Here is a 26,044-nt window from a genome sequence, read left to right as displayed (position 1 = left end):
ACATTAAAAGGAGGTTATAATAATTTTTCTGGGAGATGAAAAATTGGATGAATTGTTTTTATTCTTTATACCCTCCTTCTTCGACTGTCTACATTTAGCATATACTACTAGTATATACTGAGAAAATAGAAGTTACTTGATTTGACCAAGACATGGTTTGAGGGGGCTGGTGATGGAAGCACTGGAGGAGGAGGTGCTGAGGTGGAAGGTGACCAGGCATCCCTAGAGTTACTATGCTCACTGCTGACACCCTGCCCCCAGTCATGACACTTCAAGCACTGGGGGTGGGAAGGGTCCAGAGTGGTCTCCGACTCCACCCAGGACCCCACAGTCCAAACCCTCTGAGTGAGATTTTTCATGACTCACTATAGGCCTCTGGGCCGGTCACTTCCCTTAAAATAATCCAGCTGGCAGAGCACACAGCGCGGTCGGGAGGATTAATTCATTCATGTTTATAGACAAGCTCTCTGAGATTCCTGGATGGGAGTTGCCCCACGCTAAGTAGTGTGAATATTCGGCTGAGTAGATTTCCAGGGCAAGCGTCCCACCGCAAATTCTCTAAACTCGATGCAGATGCCCAAATTCGGAGTGAAATTTATGGAAGTTGGCCGATAGACCACACACCATAATAATAAAAATGAATCGGAGGTCAACTGTCTATAATGAACTGAACATCACCGTGTCTGGCCTTCCTGGGGGACCAGGAGGCTGGATCCAATGGGTCAGTGTTAGGCAAATTCTGGGCCACTGATGAGCAGGATGTCTTGGCCCTGGGTGAGTATTAATCCTTCCAGGGTTATGTATTACGACTATACCATAGGGATGCAAATGGTCAAAATGTGCTGTGGAAATCCTTAGTACACACCCACTGGCCCCAGACCCAGCAAAAGTAAAATCATGATGCAGAAAAACCTAGATGTGGCATTGCTGGGAAAGCATGAGTATTTCTGAAGAAAATTCACAGCAGCGGCTCCCAGATAAGGAACTGACTTTGGACAACCTGTGGGTGAGGAATGACTCATAGGATGAGGTGGCCCTTCGCAAAGGCCAGCACTTAATCCAAGCTGCTGCTATGGCCAGCTTCCGACACTGGGAAAGATGCTGATCACTGTGAGGACCAGGAGGTAGCTGCATGGAGGCCTAGAGGTGTGGGATACTCTTATTCCTTCTCCCACCTCCGACCAGTTGGAGGACAGACACTGCTCATTTGTCAGAGAAAACGGAAAGCCGGAGTTAGCCCAGAAGATACGGAATTGCATTTCAGAGGCTCTCTTCTGACCACACCTTGGGAATTTCAGCTGAAAGCCCAGAAATGAAAAAGGCCCAAAGGGAGGTGGTTCAGGTCTCCTCCCTTCAAAGAAGTTTGTTTTGCAGAGATTACAGGGATGGAAGGATAATGAAGTCGTGGGTCACCTCCCTCCCCCACATCACTCTGCGCCAGGCCCCTCAAAGACAGCATAAGCCCTCCAAGTAAAATTAGCACCGTTTGCTTATCACACCCATGAAAGGATCTATTTCCTTTGGCCTCTGAGTTGGCACCTTCACTGACTCCGTTCCAGCGTACATTTCACCTTGAACTCCAGATTTGGCCTGCTGGGGATTTGTTTTTGTTACGTCGCTAAGTCGTGTCTGACTCTTTCTGTGACCCCATGGGCAGGAGCACAAGAGGCTTCCCTGTCCTCCACTATCTCCCCGAGTTTGCTCAAATTCATGAGTCAATGATGCTATCTAACCATCTCATCCTCCGTCACCCCTTCTCCTTTTGCCTTCAATCTTTTCCAGCATTAGAGTCTTTTCCAATGAGTCGGTTCTCTGCATCAGGTGGCCAAAGTAGCAGGATGTCATTCTCATAGAAAGTAGTATATATGAATACTAAATATACCTATCGATCTGACCTTAGATGTTTTTTTTAAAAAAAAAATAGAAATACAGGGCACATTATGAAATAGAAATAGAAATTCTTGGGCACATTATGGATTAAGTCAGATAACAAGTGACCCCAACTCAAAACCGGTAACCAAGGGAAGTGAGAATTAGCATCGGCTTTGCTCTGAACTTTCTGCACAATCAGTCCTGAAAATCTCAGTTGGACTGCCCCATCTGAAATCACGTGGACATGTTTCTTTCCAGGAAGTTAGGAGAATGAACGACGTATTGAACTGAAAGCATGAGGAGTTCTCAGGGTGGGGGAAGAAGGGGGCAAGGTTAGCATCTATTCAGATTGCTCTTTCTAATAATTGTTGACATTTTGTTTTATCAAACAGATAAAAAGCCAACATATCCAAATGGCAATAACTTGGGAGAGAAAAAAAAAATGCAGCATGTTCCACGTTCTGAAACACGTCCTTCAACATGTAAGGAGACCTACTTCACTGACACAGAGCGAAAACCTAAGGGAGAAGGAAACAGACAAAAGGATTTGAAGCTTCCTGCGCAGATCAAAAACACAGTGAGATGCCATTCACACTGACCTCCGTGGGGCTTCATTACCTGTTCAGCTTGTCGGCAATCGTGACACCTTTTGAATTAACTTTCCCTGGATGATACGCCCTCTACTGAATTCCTGGCCTTCTGATTTTCTGACTAGATCTTATCTGAGGCACTTTAGGACCTAGAACCCTGATACTGCGGCGTCTGCTCCAAGTCTCTATGAGCCTTACTATGGACTGGAGAGGTCCAACTTCAACTGCCAGCCTCTAGAGTGCTTCGTCTGAAGGTTTTTTTTGGTGGCCCGAGCCTTTTCTGCTCACGTGCATGTTCAAAGCAGGCCAGAAGTGCAGGGGAATTTACATGTGTATGTTGCATGCACACACACACACAGAGCATCCCTCAGTGGTGACTGATGGAACAAGCAGATCCCCAGCTTCTCATCCCTCAGCCAGTAGAACTATAAAGCGCATGTTACGGACCAGCTCCCAAAATTTCCCAGCCGAATGATGCACCAGCTGCCCAGAGTGGTAAGTAACTTGGCTGATGCTGTGCCCTTTGTTGGGGGCCTTTTCTTCTCTGTCAATGTCCCACTCTGCTACCTGGGTCTCTCCACTCCCAAATAAATTTTGCATGTGAATCACTGTCTCAGGATCTGTATCTGAAGAAACCTAAAGAAAGGGCCATTTTTCTTCTAAGTTCCTTTATCTTCGTGAGAGTTAAAAAAGTAATATCTAGAAGGCCACTGCATCCACTGGGCGATTGGGCAGGTGCTGTGTGGAGGCCCCTGCTCGCCAGCTGGAGCCTGGCTGCCAGGCCTGGGTGGTGAACAGAGAGGCAGACCCCTTCGACCTCACCACCTCAAGAGATTGTTGCTGCAAGAGCATAATCTGGAAGCCGCTCCACCCACCAAAGAGCCCTCCCGCCCGTTTTCTTTGAAAGCTTCTTTCTGGAACGCCTTGTCAAAGATTCGCAAAGGAGTCAAGACACCCTTGACCCTGGAAGAATTTATTAAACCAACACTTTGATTTTTTTGGCACACGAAGGGCGAGAGAGCAAAGGAACCTGACGGGCTTGTGTGCGCTTCCAGTGAATTCTAGGGACGTGAAATAATGACCTTGGCCCAGGCAGCAGAAGACAAATTTAATTTACGTGCTTCAGGCCGTATATGGAAAAATCATTTAGATGAAAAAAGAAAACCCCAAACTGCAAGTCACTCGTGGCAAACATCACACATCCCAGTGGTATGCGCTGGCCCCCGTGAGTGACTCTGCTGTTCCAGCGCTCCCCAGCCTTGCACATATTTGGGCCTTGTGTTTTCCATGAAGGTCTGGTCTGAAATACCATCGTGACTGTGCCCAGCCTTAGCTCTGAGGCAGTCCCGCTACTCCTCTCCACCCCCTGACCCGGCCCCCACTGTGCCCTCATTTCCCAGGCGGCCTGTCTCTCTGCAGCTTCTGCTCCATAACCTAGGCCTCGAGACTTATTTGTAACATCTTAATATAGATGCAGGCCAGCAGAAATGTATACACGGAGCAGAGTCAAAGTCTTACTGCAGCCAGGGACTTCTGCTGACAGTTGAAGGGGGCCAGAGCCCCCCGCATCTTATGGCCCAGGCCACCCGAAGAGTCTCTCGCTGGGATGGATAATTCACAGGCTCCATGAAGCGAGATGTTTATGAGCACATTCTATGCTCCTCTGGCACACTGATCCATGAAGCCCGAGCCACCCAGAGACTGCTAAGTAGAGCAAAGTCTTCCGGATAAGGAGTTGCTGGGCTTACCTTTAAATCTCATGGATTTTAAAGGCTGTCCAGTCAGAAACCATCAGGCCCCTCCAAACCCAACCCACCACCCATACAGAAATACACACACAAGCACCTACACACACACATATACACAGAGACAGATAGGAACAGAGACAGATAGAGAGAAATAGAGGCACAGGGGGAAGATGCTGGGGTGCAGCCCCTCCGTGGCCCAAGAGAGGAGTAGGTGGGGAGCCCAGGAACAAGCCTGGAAGAAGCCAGCCTGCCTGGCATGTCCTTTGCACACACTTTGTCACTGACTGCTGCCCCCCAGATAAATCCTTGAAATTAATCATTTATCTTTTTATGGGCATCCCTGGTGGCTCAGTGGTAAAGAATTCGCCTGCCAATGCAGGAGGACATGGGTTTGAGCCCTGATCCGGGAAGACTCCTGGAGAAGGAAATAGCAACCCACTCCAGTATTCTTGCCTAGGAAATCCCACGGACAGAAGAGCCTGGTGGGCTACAGCCCGTGGGATTGCAGAGAGCCGGACATGACCGTGCAGGCACACACTTAGTTATCTGTTTAAAACCCTCCGCCCTTGCTCACATCCTCTACTCTCAAGCCTCTGTGGAGAGGAAGCCCCTACCCACAAGGGTCCCCAAAAGTTCTCAGTTCCTGAGCCTTTCACAGCTCAGTCATGTTTATGGGATGCTCCTCAACTGAAAAAAAAAAAAAAGATTAAAGGTTACATTTAATGAGGATTTAAGTCCCTTTAACTTAATTAGTCTTTATGTCCTAACAGCCTAGTAGCCATTTAGGAAAAAATACACAATAATTGAAAGAAAAACATTTTTATTTCATTCTTCACCCTAATTACTTGCTAAAAGGATACATCCACCTACAGGACACCAGGCTCCTCCCTGCCAGGAGTCCCGCTGGGCCTGACACTTGCAGCTTCTGTTTCACAATAAATCTGTGCTGGAGCTCTGCTGCCCTCACGGCAGACCCAGCTTCTCAAAGACCTGGTGACACTGACGGGCATGTCTTGTGGTTTAGCACTGATCCTGCTGGGGTAGCGGCCCCACCAGCGTCTGGCAGATCCCAGGTATTGTTGGGCTGCCCTCAAAGATGTTTAAAAACACCATGACTTCTGTGCGTTCCCTGAGGCACCCTGGGGTGCCCTGGGGAGCACAGTTTGGGAAACACAGTCTTCCTGTCAAGAAACTTTCTTGACAAAGTGTGAAAACTTGTTCATGGCTCTCTCCTGAGACAGAGACAGAGAGAGTGTGTGTGCATGTGTGTGTGTGTGTGTGTGTGTGTGTGTGAGTGCGTGTGTGCAATTAAATCGATATTTCCAGAAACAACCTGGGTTCCAGCCTCACCTCAGCTCCTCACTATGTGACACTTTAGCCAACTGAGCCCCTTTCTGTTCCCAGGGTTTCCCTTTGCCAACCAGGAACCTCCATTTTTTCCTTTTTTTAGGTGACAATACAAAATATTTATTTTCAGCAAAAAAATAATATATATATATATATAATGGTAAATATTGTTGACAAGGAAATGTATCTCATGCAGATTAACAATACTTAGTATTTTAATATTAATACCACATAAACTAGCTCAGTTTTAAAAGTTCTAATCCCATGTACCCAATGAGGAATCTTCTTAATCCCCAAGACAAGTCTGGGAAAACTATGGGAGAGGTATTCTTATGATTTTTTTGACCCTCCAACAGTCATTCGATATCTAGTGCCTCCAAAAGAGAGCCCGAGGGAAGTCTGTTCCACAAGACTTTCTGGTAGACGCCTCTGGCCCTGAGTGAGAGCGCAGACGGGACCCCGCACCCCAGCTCTGACAACTCCCCGCTTCTTCCTGCCTTCGTCCCAGCCTCCCAGCCCAGGCCTTCAACGATGCATAATTTATTCCACATGTTTGTTTGTTGCGCCTGCCAGAGGCATCTGCCGTAAATGTTTCAATACTTCAACTTTAGATGAGTTTTCTTTTGAAATAATTGTCCCCAGGGTGGTGTGCTGAGCAGTAAGTTAACACCCGTCCATCCATAGGCCTCCTCTTGGTGACTATTCCCCATAAAACATTCATTAAATGTCAGCATTGCAGGCAGTGCCAGGCCGCGGTGGGCCAGGTACCCACACCCACCTTGGATAAACATTTGGGTGACGACAAGTCCCGAGAGGTAAACTCCTGGGATGCATTCAATGGGGTTTTAAAGGTTCTCCTAGGGACAGGTTTCTAGCAGACTTTCACTACCTACTGCACCATTTCCCCAGCTTGCCACATGCTCCCTGCTCCTTGACACAGAAATATTACATGTTTTTCCTTCCTCACGGAAGCCTTCAGGTCTGACCCCACCTGAGTCACTCTCATGGCACTGTCTCACATACACACAGACACACACTCACAGGTGCTCACACCACAGCCCACCCTCCCCGCTCACATGAATGTTCTCAACAGCCCGGGAATTGTCAGAGTCCCCGATGACTCATGTATTCTTGCTTTAATGTCAGTGGTCAGAATTCTCATGCTTTCTGCCAAATTTTTATTTCTAGTCCCAACAGCCTCTCAACTACCCAATACAAGGACTTGGCTTAAGTGACCTATCAGTGGCTAGTAGGGCCCAAAGTGGTGCTGACTTTTGACTGGACCTCTGGCCTGTCCTGCTCCACTTGGCCCTCAGACCTACCCTCCAATGTCCCCTTCCTCTGCTCGGTGTTGCCGGGTGCTGAGCCCTAAAACCGTATCTCCCGGAATAATCCATCACCTGACCTGTGGTTGTATTTGGCCAACAGGGGGCATTGGCGGTGGACTCAGAGGCAGGAGGGGGACACTGGCTGCCTCTACCTGCGTCTCCAGAAAGGGCTGCACCTCCTGCCAGGTGCCAGCACCCGCAGGGTTTGCTGAGACCACCCTCCTCTTGGTCCTTCCAGCCCTAAGAGTGGGAGCAGTCCCCTCCTGTTGTTAATCTCTGCTCTGCCTCACCAGCCCCTGCTTGCCTCAATTTCCCCTATTCTAAAAGATCCATAGAATCAGAGCTACAGTTTTCCCAATAGTCATGTACGGATGTGAGAGTTAGACCGTAAAGAAGGTTGAGCATGGAAGAACTGATGCTTTTGAACTGTGGTGCTGGAGAAAACTCTTGGGAGTCCCTTGGACAGTAGGAAATTAAACCAGTCAATCCTAAGGACTGGTGCTGAAGCTGAAGCTCCAATACTTTGGACCCTTGATGCAGAGCCAACTCATTGGAAAAGACCCTGATGCTGGGAAAGACTGAGGGCAGGAGGAGAAGGGAGCGACCAAGCATGAGATGGTTATATGGCATTACTGACTCAATGGACATGCGTTTGAGCAGACTCAAGGAGATAGTGAGGACAGAGAAGCCTGGCATGCTGCAGTTCATGGGGTTACAAAAAGTTGGACATGACTTAGGGACTGAACAACAACAGCTACACCTTTATAATTAGTTCCTGGGATTATTTTCCCTCTTTGGAACTATGCAGCAAGCCTTCCACTTTCTGATGGTATTCTCACTAGTAGGAAGTTTATTGCAGGAAAGGAGGCGGGACTGGGATGAGAAGGGTCAGGGGTGGGAGGCAGAGACCAGGACTGCCCCCCAATCCCAGCAGCCATAGTATCTCGCCAGCTTTCTCAAGTTAGAGCTTTATCATCTCGTGTGAACAGAGAAAAATCTTGCCCTGGAGGGAAACTTGAGGAAAACTGCAAATCTGTCCAGAATAGACTATTTCAGAAAAAGTCCAATAATCCAAGAGAAAAAAAAAATGGAGCAAGCTTATTCTTTTATGAGAAGTTCCAGCCTCATATTCTTCCTGGGAAACACAATATATCTCTGAGTTTATAGTCATGAATCCTCTCCAGTGTTGGTTGAACTTCTTGCTGGAAACGGAGCTAATTCTACTCACTGTTGCTCTCAGTGGAAATATGGCATCAGTCCAGCAAGGCTGCCACAAAACCATAAAGGAAAAGCAGGGTCTCTGGTTGTCTTGTACCCATATTTCCAACGACACCTCATTCCTTCCTGCCTTTAGAATAAGCAAGAACCTCAAGCATGATTCTTCAGGAGGGTCTGAGGCTCTGTTGAGAGCAAACATTCTAAAAGCAGAACAGCACAAGAATCAAAAGCATTGTTCTTTTATTCTCATTACTCCAGGCGCTGGGTGGACAAAGATCCTGTACAATGAGGTATCAGCTCACACCAGTCAGAACGCCCATCATCAAAAAAAAATCTACAAACAAACAATAAATGCTGAGAGGGTGTGGAGAGAAGGGAACCCTCCTACACGGTTGGTGAGAATGTTAATTGATACAGCCACTATGTAGAACAGTATTATGGTGGTTCTTTTAAAAAACTAAAAATAGAACTACTATAAGTGAAGTCACTCAGTCGTGTCCGACTCTTTTGCGACCCAATGGACTATAGCCTACCAGGCTCCTCCGTCTGGCCATGGGATTTCCCAGGCAAGAGTACTGGAGTGGGTTGCCATTTCCTTCTCCAGGGGATCTTCCTGACCCAGAGATAGATCCCGGGTCTCCTGCATTGTAGGCAGATGCTTTTACTGTTGAGCCACCAGGGAACTACTATATGATTCAGCAATTTCACTCCTGGGTATATACTCTGAGAAAAGCATAATTCAAAAAGACACATGCACCCCAATGTTCGTTTTAGCACTATTTGCAATAGCTAGGATGTGGAAGCAACTTGAATGTCCATCGACAGATGAATGGATAACGAAGATGTAGTATGTATACACAACAGAATATTACTCAACCATTAGAAGGGATGAAATTGGGTCATTTGTAGAGATATGGATGGACCTAGACATGGTCACAGAGTGAAGTAAGTCAAAAAAAGAAAAATAAATATCATATATTAATGCACATATGTAAAATCAAGAAAAATGGTACAGATGAATCTATTTGTAGGGCAGGAGTAGAGAACAGATGGGGGAGGAAGAGACGGGGTCGGGAATGGGATGATTTAGGAGCCTGGGATTGGCATGTATATACTGCCATGTGTGAACAGCTGTAAAATAGACAGCTAGTGGGAAGCCACTGTATAACATAAGGAGCTCAGCTCAGTGCTTTCTTATGACCTCTAGGGGTGGATGGGAGGGAGGTCCAAGAGGGAGGGGATATATGTATACATATAGTTGATTCCCTTCATTGTACAGCAGAAACGAACACAACATTGTAAAGCAACTGCACTCCAGTTTGTTTTTTTTTTTTAAAGCAGTGTTCTTAAGTTAAACCATCTGGCCATATACAAGCTTTGAGCAATTTCCTTCTTTCTAGATAAATAAGCCTCAGTTTCCTCACATATAAAATTGGAAATAATAATGGCTTTGAGACTTAAAATGAAATAAAACCCATAAAGACTCGCACAGAGCAAGCACTCCATAAATATTACTTCTAAGCTCATCTCTTTACCATCTTCATTATGCCCACACTCATGAACATCATAACAGCAGATATTAAAATAGCCAAATTACCACCATCTAAAATGAGACAGTCTGTCCCCCACAGTTATGGGCTAATGACTGACATGATCTGCCATCAGCAGAAAAAAGCAGAGGCTACAATCCAATCTCCCCACGTGACAACTGAGGCAGAAGAGACTGCAGATGGGCTTGGCCACCTGGTGATACGTTGTGAATTCTCCTCAGGGAAGCCTATAGACAGAGTTAAAGAGCAATGGGTCACAGTTAACAGCACACTTAATGGTGAAAGGCTAAGTTCCAGAACAAGACAGAGAAGTCGACTCTCATCACTACTACTCAACACTGTACAAGATATTCTTGTCAGGGCAATTATGGAGAAAAGAGGGGAGGGACAGAGGATGGACAGAGAGACAAAATGTACCCAGGTTGGGAAAGAAAGAAGTAAAACTCTCTTCAAGATGACATGATCTTATAAACTGAAAATCCTAAGGAATCCACTAAACACTAACAGAATTAATAAATGAGTTCCACAAAGTTGTGGGATATAAAATCAATATACAAAAATCAACTGCAGTCCTATATACTAGCAATGAACAATCCAAAATTGAAATTATGAAAACAGTTACATTTGCAACTGCATGGAAAACAATAATACTATTGTAAACAAGTTTAACTAAAGATGTGTAAGAACTGTACCCTGAAAATATAAAACGTTTTTTAAAGCTCTAAATAAATGAAAAGATATACCATGTTCATAGATTAGAAGATTTAGCATCATTAAGATGGTACTACTGCCTGAATTAATCTACAAACTCAACTCAATCCCTATCAAAACTTCAATCTTTTTTTTTCAGCAGAAATTGACAAGCCGGTAATAACACTAACATGGAAATTCAAGACACCCAGAATTGTCCAAAATTCTGAAAAAGAAGCATAGAGTCACATCCCCAATTTCAAAACTTATTACACAGGTGTAATAATTAATCGAGATAATGTGGTAATGGCCTAAGGACAGACAAATAGGTTAATGAAATAGAACCGAGTGTCCAGAAAGAAATGAACTCTTACATTTACGATCAATTGATTTTTGATGAGGGTATAAAGATAGTTCAATGGAGAAAATAGTCTTTTCAACAAATAGTGCCAGAAAAACTGAATATTCATGCAAAAAAAATGAATGTGAACTCCTTACTTACATCATATACAAAAATTTTCAAAGTGCACCATAAACCTAAGTTTAAGAGCTAACACTGTAAAGTTCTTAGAAGAATTGACAGTATATCTCTATAACACTGGATTAGGCAATGGTTTCTTAGATATGACACCAAAGCACAAATGACAAAGACAAAACCAGACAAATTTGAAGCACATTGAAAAACTTTCATGCAGCAAACTGCATCACTAATTAAATTTTTTAAAATCCACAGAAAGGGAGAAAATATTTGTAAATCATAGTATTTGCAAAGGAACTGGTGTTCAGATTATGTCAATAACTCCTAACACAATAATAAAAAGAAATTAACCCAAATTTAAAAATGAGCAATGAATTTGAATAGAAATTTTTCCAAAGAATACATAAAAATTGCACATAAGCACATGAAAAGATGTTCAACATCATTAGTCATTAGGGAAATGCTAATTCAAACCACAACGAAATACCACTTCACACAAGTAGGATGGATAAAATAAAAAAGATGATAACAAGTATTGGTGAGGATGTGGAGAAATTAAGAGTCTTCCTGTATTCCTGGTTGGCATCTGAAATGGTGCAACCACTTTGAAAAATATCACAGCAGTTCTTCAAAATGTTAAACCAGAGTTACCTTATGATCCAATAATCCTACCAAAAAATGTGAAAACATATATCCATACAAAACCTGGTACACAAATGTCCATAGCAGCATTGTTCATAACAGCCAAAAAGTGAAAAGCCATCTATAGGTCCATCAACTGATGGCTGTATAAATAAAATTGGGTATATCCAAAATATGGAATACGATTTAGCAATAAAAAATGAAAGAAGTACTAATACAGCTACAAGACGGGTGAATAACGAAAATATTCTGCTAAATAAAAGAACAGAAATATCACATTTTGCATGATTTCATTTACACGCAAATTCAGAATGGGCAAATCTGTTGAAACAAGAAGTAAAAAACTTGCTTCCCAGGGTATAGGGTTTCTTTTTAAAAAGATAAAAATACTTTAAACTTAGATTGTGGGAATGACTGCACAAAACTGTGAACATTCTGAAAACCACTGGACTGTTTAATTTAAATGGGTGAAGGTTATGGTCTGAGAATTAAATTGCTATAAAGATGTTTTTAAAAAGGAACTTGACATCTTTAAGAAAAAAACTTTCTAAGAAACAATAGGCCTTGGGGATAAGGTGGAGCTGAGTTTGACTACTAGCTCCTCTACGACTAGCTATGTGGTCTTCCATAATTTCCTCTACCATCTGAGCTTGGACAAATGGAAGGTTTTTTTTCTTTTTAAAAAAGTTTTTATTTTATGTTAGAGTATAGCTGATTAACAATGTTGTGATATTTTCAGGTGGACAGTAAAAGGACTCAGCCATATATATCCTTATATCCATTCTCCCCCAGACTCCCCTCCCATTGAGGCTGGCGCATAACATTGAGCAGAATTCCCTGTGCTTATACAGTAAGTCTTTGGTTATCCGTTTTAAATATAGCAGTGTGTACATGTCCATCCCAAGCTCCCTAACTATGCCTTCCTTTCCTATCCGCCCCCAACCTCCAGCAATCATAAGTTCATTCTCAAAGTCTGTGAATCTGTTTCTGTTTTGTAAATAAGTTCAGATAAATGGTAGTTTTAAGCATTCAAGAGGAAGGAATATAAGGAGAGACGGAACACGCAGCCTCAGGGTTACAAAGTAGGCAGAGCCAAGGTGAGCCTCTGGGATGAAAGAAGCACATCCAAAACCATCATCTAGACTTTGACTCTTGGTCCCTGTCCATTTCCCAGAAGCACGTGCCTTTCCTAAGCATCCCGCCCATGATGGTGCCCCGAGAGTCCCATTTTGCCGTGGGTATTGACCTCCACTCTTCCCGGAGGCTAGAGAAACATCGCTCCCATCAGGCAGCAACACGTGCTTCTCTCTTCATCTCCCGCCTCCGGCTAGACTTACAGCATGAACAGAAGCACACTTCCGATAGTAACAGAACGGAGGGAACGCAAGTAAGATGCTGACAATCAAATTCCCAGCCATTTTTAGCTTACACTGCTCATTTGGGAAGGTCATTTCCCTTCCAGTACCTATAAGGCATTAGAGGCTTTGAGCTCTGCATTCTCAACAGTGTAATGAAAATAAATGTTGAATGCTGAAACATAAACGTATGTATCATTCATAATGCATTCAGATGTCTTTCAATAATTCATGGTTCCTGAAAGTTATTTCACCCATCATGTATATATATCTAAGTACTGCTTAAGTCAGAACCACAGTCTCAACGTACGCAGATTCAGCTCCTCGGCATTCCCGTCTATGGAATTAAAATTAAATGAGTCAGTGGTCAATAAAAGTTACGTGTGATTTCCATAGAATTACCCAATGTGTATTACCCTGGGGTGGAGAAAGGGGGCTGCATGAGATTGCCAGAGTCGACAGGATACAATATGCTCGCTTTCTGATGAAGCTGGTGGCGACGATTACTCTTCCTTAAGAATGAACTCATTTTTCTCCCCAAATAATTGGTGGTCTTTGACTCACTGTTTTCTAGGGACAAATAATTCAGACAGGCCACCCCCTTTCTCTTCTAAGTCCTGTTTCTTTTATTAAAAAAAAAAAAAAAAGGAAGAAAGCAAGCTAGCATTCTGGGCTCAAAAACACCACATTCTTCTGTATTGGTGCTTGAATAAATTTGCATGTTAACATGAATGGTTCCAACTTAAAGAATGTAAAATTAAATAAAATTTGAATTCGAATCCAAAATGGAGAAAAGACACATGTAAAAACAACAGATTGTCGATCTCGTTGATTTTTTTCAGGAACCAGATTAGGAAAGACATAAACACACATACACACACACACACACACACACACACACTCACACACACACACATACTTGGTTTCAAAAAGGGTGGCATGCAGAGGAGACCGGCACTGCCAAAGAGGAGTCTCCCCCGAACCCCCACCTCACAGGCACTGAGAGTATTTACGGATCACAGTGCAGTTTCTGAAGCTCTGTTGTGATGTCTGAATGCCACCCAAAAACTCAGAAAACGACTCATGAGCCATGTTCACCATCGCCTCTCTACTTTGGAGGCCCATCCAGAGAAAATGAAATGTGAGGAACGGCGTATGAGCAGCTCAGGCAAACACAGGCTCGAGTGCGCCTCTGCCAGCCCTAAGAGCCATTTCTCAATTCATCCTTGAATTGTAGTTAGATGCCCAGACTGTCAGAGACAGGCCTGGGTTGGAATCCCTGATCCACACCCCCCATTCACTGGCTGGGTGACCTCCGGCCAATGACTTAATTTGTGCACATAACTTTTTTTATTAGCTTTCATTTACAGAAAAATTGTGCCAGCTTCATAAATTTATTGCAAGAATAAAATGCGCTGAGAACAGCATCTGGCCCGTATCAGGAACTCGGGGAGGGCTAGCTGTCACTGAGATGGTTGGTCTGGCAGTGGTTGCTATTGTTATGCACCGTGTAGGTGATGAAGTCCAGAAGAACCAGGCCTGAAATGGCTTCTTGCTTTTCCGACCGGGTCTCCCATTTCGTCCAGGCACTACCACCCAGGAAAGAGATAAATCGAGTTGTGGCAGAAGCCTGCTCCCCACGAGCTCTGCCCTCTGGACAATGAGGGATATTATCAAGCTTTCTTTCCATCCTGTCCCACCACTGTCAGCCCTTCTAGTCCACAAAGGCATTCCCAGTGCAATGACAACAGGATCTTAAGAAATAAACAGGATGGTGAGCACCAAGCGCCAGCATCTTACCTCATCCTCAGTCTCAGTCCCACTGGTTCCCAGTTTCTGGACCACAGACTTGTTGCTCTCCTTCAGCATTTTCTCGCGAACTTTCGTTTCATACTCAGGCCGGGAATGCTCCTAAAACCCAGAGTCAAAGAGTGGTTAGTACACAGGTAGGGCAGCCTTGGCCTGCAGGGCAGAACCAGACACCACATGGACAGTGAGTCAGTACACGGGACCGGACGCTATGGGACGAAAGCTGCCACACCACTAACACCACACCACTCACAACCACCACACCACACACGACTGCCACACTACACACAACTGCCACAGTATACCCCACTGCCACACCACATGACCGCCATACCACACACAAACACCACACCACACATGACTGCCACACCACACACGACCACTCCACCACACACGACCACAACACCTCACCACACACGACCACCACACTACACGCGACCACCACACTACACACAACTGCCACAGTATACCCCACTGCCACACCACAGGACCGCCATACTACACACACAACCACCACACCACACATGACTGCCACACCACACACAACCATTCCACCACACGCGACCACCACATCACACACAACCACCACACTACACACAACTGCCACAGTATACACCACTGCCACACCATATGACCGCCATACTACACACAACCACCACAACACATATGACAGCCACACTACACACGACTACCACACCACATGACTGCCATACCTCACACAACCGCCGCACCACACACGACCGCCACACCACACACGACCGCCACACCGCAGGCATCCACCCCACCACAACAACTGCCATACCACACCCATACACGAGGCGTCTAGACCAGGAAAACCAGGAACACAACGTGGCAGGAAAGGAGGACACACGACAGTTGTTATCACACTGAAAACCAAACCTGAGCACGTTCCTGGGGGCAGTGCCAGTGTTGAGAAAAGAGAGAGGAAGTGTTAACAAGCAGCTGATACAGACAGGAGCCCTGAGCTGCACACAGCAGTGAGCAAAGGCTGCCTCCAGCCACCCCACCATCTATCCTCAGCCTCCACTGTAGTTTCAATAAGCCCAGTCCCAGCTGGAGAAACAGATGTGCCCCACAGCTGGATGTTAGGGCAAGGACCGAGTGTCTTCCTCAAGTCATTCTTCCGCAAGCTAAAAATGGCGGCCAATAAACATCAAAGCTAAAGGCGGCCACAGGGAATCTTAAAACTTGCTTGCCTGGACCTGTTTCCTGTTCAGTCTAGGTGAGTAACTCACTGGCAAGTGCACCGGTGCTCAGGAGACATCCCCGGGGCCACTCAGCAACACAAACCTGAACAGTGAGTCACCAGGCATGAGAAAGAGAGCCTGGCTCGTTGGAAAGACCACAGTCCCAGCAACTCAGAGGCTGAGACAGGAAGATGCACGGCTGACTTCAAAGAGAACTTAACGGTGTAAGTTAAGTGTCTTCCCTGCAGCTTTCAAGGACCAATATCCAGGATGTGAGGACTTCACATTCCTGCAACATTTACCGAGAACTCCCAGGCAGGGATCCCAGAGCTGGGTCTCAGCAGACTCAGAGAACACACATTCCCTTATCACTGCTCATGCCTCAGAGATTCCGAAAGCCAACAAGCTAGGCTCCTTATCTATCTCTGACTTTCCTGGGAAATGCCATGATGCTGGACAGGAGAAACTACACGCGTGACTCATAAGAATAACTGATATAAGAGAGAAGGAGCTATTCCAGAATTCTGAAGGCTTCCCATCATCAACCAGTCTCCAGGATGCAGTCCACCCTGAGAGGTGGGACCTTCTCTGCCAGCTGAACCACAGGCGGCGGTGCCTCCTCTCAAAACCTTCGAGTTTTATAGCTTGTACGACATGTAGTTCTTGATCACGTATTTTTTTTAAATTATTTCCTAGTTGTTCTGCGTGTGAGAGTCTTTACATCCTAATATAAGAATCTGCTATCTGGTCTGCACTATTTTGTGCTTCTCACAGTAATTAGCACCATAGGGAGCACACAGAAATCCCTAAATGCTTGTGCAGTTCACTTCGTTTGGTCTCTCCTCTTCATCCATCCTCCAACATAGCACTTCCTAATGTGTGTGCCAGGAAGGTGCGGGGTTAAAAAAGGATTCCAGGCTCAAACTGATTGGAAAACTCCATACAACGTGTCACCTGAGAGTCACAAAGAGCCTAATAAAAGCTCTGACAAGGTTCTCCTGTAAAGACACCTGCTGAATATTCTTCAGCCCAGCAGGTCCCACAAAACTTCTTTTACTTCCAGCAAATAACATCCTGCAGAAATACTCTGAGAAACACAGTATGACCTTTTCCTCCATGGCCTCTGAAATCCAGTTGCTTTTCTTCTATATGATCGCTATGGAAGATTTTAACTATAAAATAATGGCTGAGTGTTTTTGTTGAGTACCAGAATCTGGATTCCAAAGACCTTCAGGCAAGACTTGCTTTCACCCTGTCACCCACTGCAGAGGAGCTTCAGGGCCTTCTCTTCTGATGAGAGGAGGCTCCTGACCAGTCCCTGATTTTCCAAAGATGGGACATCACATAGAGGCACCTCCCAGTTGTGACTGTGGCCCCCGCACCATACTCTGGGCCCCAGTTCAGATCCCCCTCATTTGTTTAGAAGAAGCCAAGAGCTCTTGGCACATAGGAGTCCAAGGCTCTGAAAGCGGAGTCTTAGGCTTCTCTGCTTTGCAACTGAAGCAAGGTCAGACAAGGATCTCCCTGCTTACAGTCAAGAAGATCAGGTTAGGTCACAAGATTCCTCAAAGGCAGGGAGCTGGATCAATGATCTCCCAGCCAGAGTAGCATCTAGACCCCCATGAGTGTGGCTCCAACATATCCAGCTGTGGGCAGGTCATCATTAAACATAGCCTCCCTGGATGGGTGGTCTGATGCCAAGTCATCACAAATACATAACCCTCCCACAAAGCTTTGGGAAATATTTCACAAAGCTGCTTCCATCTGTTTGATCCCTCAGGAGCTGTCCTGAAGAGAGGGCCTAGGCCAGCTCAGAACCAGTCTTTGCTGATCTACAGAGGTAAATCTGCAGATGCAATCAACAAAGGTCTCCATCCAAGAGCCATCAAGCATCTCCTGTTCTCTGAGCCTGTGGGAGCTCTTTTCCAGGTTCTGAGGCTACATACAAGGTCCTTCCTCTCCAGGAGCTTATCCCGAAGTCAAGGAAGGTGACAGTAACCAAACAAACCCACCAATAAGAAGCCAGCAGGTGGGGACTCAGAGCAGCAAGAGAAATGCCAGGCTGGCCGCTTCAGAAAGGGGATTTAGGGAAGGTATGGATGTGAGAGTTGGACCATAAAAAGGTTGAGCACTGAAGAACTGATGCCTTCAAATTGTGGTGCTGGAGAAGACTCTTGAGAGCCCCTTGGACTGAAAGGAGATCAAACCAGTCTATCCTAAAGGAAGTCAATTCTGAATATTCATTGGAAGGACTGATGCTGAAGTTGAACCTCCAACACTATGGCCACCTGATGCAAAGAGCTGACTCATTGGAAAAGACCCTGATGCTGTGAAAGATTGAGGGCAGGAGGAGAAGGGGACGACAGAGGGTGAGATGGCTGGACGGCATCACCAACTGAACAGACATGAGTCTGAGCAAACTCTGGGAGATAATGGAGGACACGGAAGCCTGGCGTGCTGCAGTCCATGGGGTCGCAAAGAGTCAGACATGACTTAGAGACTGAACGACGACAGCAGCCGGAGGAGGGTAACGCTGGGACAGGAAAGCCAAGAAAGAATCAGGTCAGGTGGAGACTGGCACCTTCGAGGCAGCAGAAAGAGCCAGTGCAAAGCCTAGAAGGAGCCGTGGAGAGAAGGCAGATCCAGGAGGCTGGAATTTCCAGAGGAGGAGAAGGCCACCATGAGCTGGGCTCAGAGAGGAGGCAGGAGGCTGTGTCTTATGTGATGGGAAGCCGTTAGGGACAGTTAAGCCTGACATGGTAGATGTGGATGGGAGAAATGGAGGGGAGGACTCTGTGCCCAAATAAGGCCACTCTCTGAGGGGTCCCAAGGACACCTGGGGCCTGAAGGCAGAAGGTAATTGGGCAAGAGAGGTGGCCAAGATGAAGACCACCCCGCTTCACAGCAAAGACTCGTGAGGTCTGGCAGAAGGCTCCTTCAACAGGCTCCAAAGGAGTCTCTTGGGACGTCTCTGCTGGTTCCACAAGGAGGCCCCTCGGCCTGGGGCTGCTGACCCAGGACGTGGGTTCTCCGGCCTCCTTCCCCATTCCCCTGCTCATTTTCATGGTGTCCCATGTGGAGGGGGCACCCCAAGGGGGAGGGACAGAGGGTGGATGTCTCTGGTCTCTGTGTGAGTTAGCACCCTCCCCTCCCAGACATTTCCTAATAAAGACCACAGGAAAGAAGGCTGTCTGGGGGCTCTGTCTGTACAGCTGCCTACGGGAGGATTCCTGAGACTTGGAGATCAGAGAAACAGCTCTAATCATAACCTTCAAGGACTCCTGCATCCCTCTCCCCAAAGCCCAGGTAGTATTTGCCATTCTCTTGCTCCTCATTTGAACATAGGTTAGGGCTTCCCTGGTGGCTCAGACGGTAAAGAATCTGCCCACGTGACGGAGATCAGAGCTTGACCTCTGGGTGAGGAAAATCCCCTGGAAAAGGAAATGGGAACCCATTTCAGTATTCTTGTCTGGGAAATCCCATGGACAGAAGAGCCTGGAGGGCTACAGCTCATGAGGTCGCAAAGAGTTGGACACAACTGAGCAACTAACACTAAATCTGCCCCCGACACTTCATATAAGTCCCAGGGTGGGTCACAAATACCTGCCAATCTTGCCTTCAGTGCCTTCTCGTGACCTAAGGAGACACAGCAGCAATCAGGACGCTCCCTGGCCTGACCACCAGCCTGCATTTGCTGTTCTGCCCCCCACTGCAGCCCAATCCCTTTTCCCTGCAGCCAACGACACTTCCCAGGCATCTCACTACCTTTGAGCCACACATGAGCTTCCCCAGATCAACGGTCCTGTTGGCTGTTTCCTCATATGGGTACCCGTTCTTCCCTTTGCTCCTCATTAAAATTCAACCAGTCTCCAAAACCTTGATTTTTTGTTGTTGTTTAGTTGTGATCTTATAGACTGCAGCACACCAGGCTTCCCTGTCTTTCACTATCTCCTAGAGTTTGCTCAAATTCATGTCCATTTAGTCAGTGATACCATCTAACCATCTCATCCTCTGCCACCCCCTTCTCCTTCTGCCTTAAGTCTATTGTTTTTAAGCATTCTTTTAGGCCAGAAGTAATTTCTCTCAAACTCACTGTTGTATTCTAAATATTCAGAGACCAGAGAGCCCCTTAGCTGAATTCAGTCCTTTGAAGATGCTCAAAGACCATGTCTGTGGGATTGCCACACCCCAAATCAGAACCTGGTCCATAGTAGTTGTTTGATGTGCATGTTCAGATTTAACTCAATTTAAAGTGTGTTTAATATCCAAGTCCAAAAATCTAAATACCTGGAAGCAAAGACACAGCTGTCCTCCCTTCTCCCGATCACGCCTGCCCCGAGTCTGGTGCACAGGGGCACATAAACAATGCTTGCAGAACTGATCCACCCCCAGGAACCTCACACAGAGAGCCTGTCAGGACCAGCGCCTTGTGCCAGGGTGAACCCAGGCTTGGTCAGGCCCCTCTCAGCCTGCACAGGAGTTCCTGAAGTCAGGCCCCTCCCAAGACTTGACCATGGCTCATCGGTTAAACAGGAAACAGGAAACCTGGTTACAAGAAACAAAAATGGATTAACATCTCACTCCTGCCAGGGGCCCAGGACTGAGATTTCCAGGGCACCAAGTCCTGATAGATGCCTTTCTCCATGTGAGTGTGTTCACACATCCTCTCTACAGAGAGACTTGCTGGCTTCCTCAATGCTACTCGGAAGACACACTTGGCCTGTTTCTGGCCTCACACAGGCTTAGGTGCCAAGAAGCTTCTTCTTCTTTTCCTTGGAGACCTCAGAGTCCTGGCCTTAAGAGAAGGGAGCTGTGCCCCCACCCTCTTCCCACATCCAGCTACAGCCCTCTCCTCTCTTCTCTCCTCTCTCCCTCTCTGTCTCTGGAATGAAATGGAACAGGACAAAATCACCCACACAGTCCAACTCTGACAGCTCTTTCCGTTGGAAGCACTGCCTTGGCCACTTTTCCCCCAAAAATGCAATTGCCTTCATTATTCTGCATTGCTTATCTTCTCAACTAATTTGTATCCACTCTGAAGGCAGAATCCATATGTACATTCTCTCATTTGCCACAGAATCTGCAATGTTATGAGTCCCCAGGTATACACTTAACGCAGAAGACTGGGGATAGAGTGAGCATGTGAACTCAATCCATGGTCATAGAATGCCCACCTGCTCAAAGGCAAGCTGAATACGTGGAGCTTTAAGGAGAGGGGAGGATGCTGTATCACAGACCAGGGAGCCACACAGACTTGGGAGCAAGACTAAACTGGGGGTGTCACTAGCTTGGATCAAAGCATCAGGGTCACAGAGCCAAGGGTCCCTAGTCTCCAAGGCAACAGACATCAATAAGTGATGGAGAATACAGAAAAGGTCAGCTCTACACGAGGCCACCATATGCTCGCGGCCAGCCAGTCCATGGTACTCAAAATACTGGGGGTGCCTCCTGGACCTCTGGACACTGTCCCACCACCTCATTGACAATGCCCACAGCATCGCGAGTGCCTAGCTAATATTCACTTCTGCTGTTCAGGCAATGGCAGCAAGTGGGAATAGATAACATGAGCAACCGTGCCCGTGCTGGTCATCGTCAACTCCAATATCATCAGGGGCCCTAGTTCTCAAATGAGCCCCAAGGGTAGGTCAGTTACTTTCACCCTTTAAACAACATCTGTCCATAAGACTTGACTCTGAAAGAACCTACGCTTTCTCTTAGCTCATGTTCCCATGTCACATCTGCTGACAAGGTACTGGGTGAGTGGTTCTTTCCTTTTCCATGAACATCAAAGGCACCTGGCACCCATGCCTCCACCCGACCCCCAGCAGGCTACCAGGGGCATCCAGACACGTCCATATAACACGTCTGGGTCACAGCCTCTTGCTTCATGCTCTCAAGAACCAATGAGACAGGAGGTGGAAGAATGTTGAATTGAACCTCAAGGCTACGGCAAGGCTTCTCGTGCCATTTTTTCCCACCAAGGGTCACCAGCACATCTGGCTACCCATCAAGTCTGAGGTCTTACAGGTCAAGAGAAGATAGATGATTTCAACTCTTGGCCTCAGTGCCTATCAACCCTGGCTTAGCCCATGGAGCCAAGCTAGGAAAGGGGTCACAGCAAGACTTGGCAGGTGACCAGCTCCTGTGAGAGCAAAGAAAGTAGCTATTTCACTCAAGACGATTTATTTCCAGAGGCAAAGCAAAGCAGAAATCCAAAGAGAACTCACTTCTTCCTCTTCAATGCCAGTCAGGTCCCAGAAGTAGCCCAGTCGCATCTGTAATCGCTTCCAGTTTTCAAGAAACATGGTAGCTTGAAAAGAAAGAAAAAATTCTATTAATTTTGAAGAGTGGATTGAGAGCACCCTTAGGGTTCACCCCATGGAGGATACACACTGAATATTAGTCGCTCAGTCATGTCCGACTCTTTGTGACCCCCCGGGCAATAGCCTGCCAAGCATCTCTGTCCATGGTATTTTCCAGGCAAGAATACTGGAGTGGGTGCCATTCCCTTCTCCAGGGGATCTTCCCGACTCAAGGATCGAACTCAGGTTTTCTGAATTGCAAGCCACCAGGGAAGCCCCATTTCTAGGTTATAAGAAAAGCTTAAACACTGATCTCAAGACATAAAGAAGCCTATTATACAGAGTGAAGTAAGCCAGAAAGAAAAACACCAATACAGTATACGAATGCATATATATGGAATTTAGAAAGATGGTAACGATAACCCTGATGCGAGACAGCAAAAGAGACACAGATGTATAGAACAGTCTTTTGAACTCTGTGGGAGAGGGAGAGGGTGGGATGATTTGGGAGAATGGCACTGAAACATGTATAATATCATATATGAAATGAATCACCAGTCCAGGTTCGATGCATGATACAGGATGCTTGGAGCTGGTGCACTGGGATGACCCAGAGGGGTGGTACAGGGAGGGAGGAGGGTTCAGGATGGGGAACACGTGTATACCTGTGGCGGATTCATGTTGATGTATGGCAAAACCAATACAATATTGTAAAGCAATTATCCTCCAATTAAAATAAATAAATTTATATTAAAAATTAAAAATAATAAAAAATTTTTTAAGAAATAAAGGAAGAATACAAGCATTAAAAAAAAGTAAGAAATTGGAATGATGGCTTGTAGCCTTTTTAGACAAACCTCATCTTCCCTACATGCTCTCTCTTCCTGCACCTTCCTCTCACTTTTTTCTCCATCTTTCTGTCCCCCGCACAACTTCCCTTTCCTGAGCCTGAATCATCTCATCCTGAGAGTACGTCACATCTCCTAATAATTCTACCTGAGTCCAGGGTCTCAGACTTCCACTCCATCCCGCAGGCAGCTGGGAGATGCAGCTCCCAGAAGCGACATTCATTCATTCTCCAAGCAAATATCTGTTGAATGCCTATCATCCAGACACACCGGTCAGTTTGCCCACTCCAACCACCACAGCCCTTGAAGGGCAGCCCAACACGCTCCAGAAAGAACCAATTCCCTCAGCCCTGAAGCCATGGCTTCTTTAGATCAGGATTGGACACCTGATCCTGCTGATGGGGCCAATCAGACTCTCTTTTGAAAACTGAAACTAAGAGACACAAAAAGAAATGGGACAAACCACGTAGCGTGTGAAGAAAGGAGAAAGGTTCCTTATAGTTCCTCCTGCTCCAGTTCCCTAGGCGCCTGGCTGTACTTCATCTCCTGCATCCACAAGCTTGCTTCTTACTTTCTTATAGTCCCTTGTCATTTGAGCAAGCTTGAATGGATTTCCTAACTTGAAAAACCTGGCCTCAGGTACCTGCGACATATGAAACACTGCTCAAGACATCCTGAGGAGCTTAGGTGAAAATGATGTGGATTTTGCTCTCAAGTGATTTAGTCTATCAGGAGAGATTTTAAATAACGACTGTACAAAGCATAAAGTGATCAGGGACTTACACACAGCACAGATAAAGGGCTGTGGGCATACAGAAGAGGGGGTGCCCGCTGCCGGAGTATCTGAGCTGAGCCTTGAAGAGTAATGGCATTCAGGCAGTGCTGAGGGGCAGGGAGAAGGAGGCCAACAATGCCTCAAACTTGCAGCAGGTCCCTATTGTCAAGATTCTTCCCTCTGGATACACAGAATGAGTGAATCTGGTCCATCCCGTCTGTCCCCATCCATTCCCACCGTCTGTCAGCACACACCTCTCATCTGCACTCTCAGGCATCACCTCATTGCCCTCTTCATCCCCAGCTTGTACAAACTGTCCCTGTCCCATGCCACACTCCAGTGCTGCCTTCACCGTTTCCTGACCAGCTCAAGCACCATAAGGTAAGACTCCCAGGCGCCCACTCCTCTGCACTCCTACAGCCCTTAGGTCTGGTGTGCTGGAAATGGAAGGGATGTGACAGTCCCTGAGGACACCCCTACCCCACTACATCACCCCCAGTAACAGCCTGGGTGCCCTGCCTTGCCTGCCATGCCAGACCATCGATTGCAACTCAGGTCTGCAGCATACAAATAGGACTGCAAACTCTTCTTCAACTGCTACGTGTCTCTGCTCACCTGGGGCACTGCACAGGGCTGAGCCCAGCAAACACTGAGAGCCTGATCAAGCACGTGGTTCCTTGAAGCTGCATGTTTCACTTGGTGCTACACTGCGGTGCATGGGTCTGTACATCGCTGGTGGTCCAGGGGTTAAGACTCTGCACTTCCAGTGCAGGGGTCATAGGTTCCCTGGTCAGGGAATTAAGATCCCACATGCCTCAGTGTAGGGTGAAAAATCTGTATCTTTGGTTCCTGGGATCTGAGACCTTTTCCTTTTGTGTGTGTGCACCCCGACCTCTGGACCCCAGCCATGGCTTGGGGATGCTCTCCAAACTGGGGGAATGCCTCTCCTTTCCCTGTGCTGCTCCCAGTGCCCGAGGAGGGCTCTGCACACCAACTGTGGTCTCCATGAAGGAGAGAAGTCAGAACGGGAGCAGACGATGGGGTAATAGAGTCCCTGAGACTTAGAGAACGAACATGGTTGCCGGGGGCAAGAATGAGGGAAAAGAATATTTAGGGAGTTTGGGGTGGACATATACACACTGCTGTATTTTAAATCGGTAACCAACAAAGACCCGCTGCACGACACAGGGAGCTCTGTTTAAGGTCGTATGGCAGCCTGGAGGGGAGGGGAGCTCGGGGGAGAATGGATCCATGTATACGTACGGCTGAGTCTCTCCACTGTTCACCTGAAACTACCACAACATTGTTAATCGTCTATACCCCAATACAAAAATTTAAAAAGTCACTGAGGAGGACGCAGGGGGATACGAAGGACCCTCGTGACGATGGAGAGCAGCTCCCAGCGGATATCGCGTGCCAGGTACCACACCAGCTGCCCTGCACACACATCCAGTTCACACCTGTGAGAACACGACAGGTAGGCATGATTTCACCCACTTAAGAGATGAGGACGGGGTGCTCCAAGGTTGAGGACCAGCCTCCGTCCAGGTTACTCAGCACCTCGGCTGAGAGGACTGACTTCAGTGACACCAGGCAGGCTCACGGTGATGGGTACAGAGTGGGACTGAGACCCACGTTTAGGACTGCCTGACCCTGAAGTTGCTGTCCTTAACCGCCTCCCTTCACCTCTCCCTTCCCTACTTTCAATATGGCTTCACTGTCTTTCCAAAGTTCCCTGGAGTTTGAAGGCAGAACCCCAGAGGGGCTGGGCCTGATGCCTCCACTGGCCGTGGGTCTGGCTGACTCCTGCCCTCTGCACACTCGACCTCCTGACTCCAGTTCAGTGACCCCCCGCTCCTGCCCTCTGTACACCCCACCCCCAACCCCAGCTCAGTGACCCCCCACTCCTGCCATCCGTACATCCCACCCCCAACCCCAGCTCAGTGACCCCCGACTCCTGCCCCACCCTCTCTCTCTGCAGATAACCACTTCTCCCAGCCTCCTTCCCGGCAGCCTTGGGCCCTGGCCCAGGCCCACCCAGCACAGCACCACTGATCATAATAATCATGTAATGAGAGGCATAACTATTATTTTTAATTGTAATTTGTAGGCAGTCATGCCCTCAGGCTCTTGGCTGCTGTAACCAAATACACAATCACATAAAACACAGCAAAGCTGTTAAAATAACAAAACCAAACCCTAAGCCCAGAAGCGCTGACACAACCCCACTCCATTTGTTTTCCCTGCACTGCTGCTACCACTCAAGGGGAAGAGAGAGGAGACC

At 46.8% G+C, this 26,044-nt stretch overlaps 1 protein-coding gene across 1 annotated transcript in view; it reads right to left on the bottom strand.

The window, feature by feature from the left end:
• The window catches only part of ANO2 (anoctamin 2, calcium activated chloride channel), a 339,922-nt gene that overhangs the window by 140,620 nt on the left and 173,258 nt on the right, over window positions 1-26,044 (bottom strand). The window contains exons 14-16 of the mRNA XM_010844983.1: window positions 22,063-22,145; window positions 15,528-15,539; window positions 14,619-14,729 (exon numbers count right to left, since the gene is read on the bottom strand). Coding sequence (XP_010843285.1) covers window positions 14,619-14,729; window positions 15,528-15,539; window positions 22,063-22,145 — 206 coding nt within the window. The remainder of the gene's footprint in view (window positions 1-14,618; window positions 14,730-15,527; window positions 15,540-22,062; window positions 22,146-26,044) is intronic.

Source organism: Bison bison, unplaced genomic scaffold (assembly GCF_000754665.1).
Source record: "Bison bison bison isolate TAMUID 2011002044 unplaced genomic scaffold, Bison_UMD1.0 scf7180017864213, whole genome shotgun sequence".
Lineage (NCBI taxonomy): Eukaryota > Metazoa > Chordata > Mammalia > Artiodactyla > Bovidae > Bison > Bison bison.
Note: the sequence above shows the minus strand (reverse complement) of the source record. Positions and strands in the feature narration are given on the sequence as shown.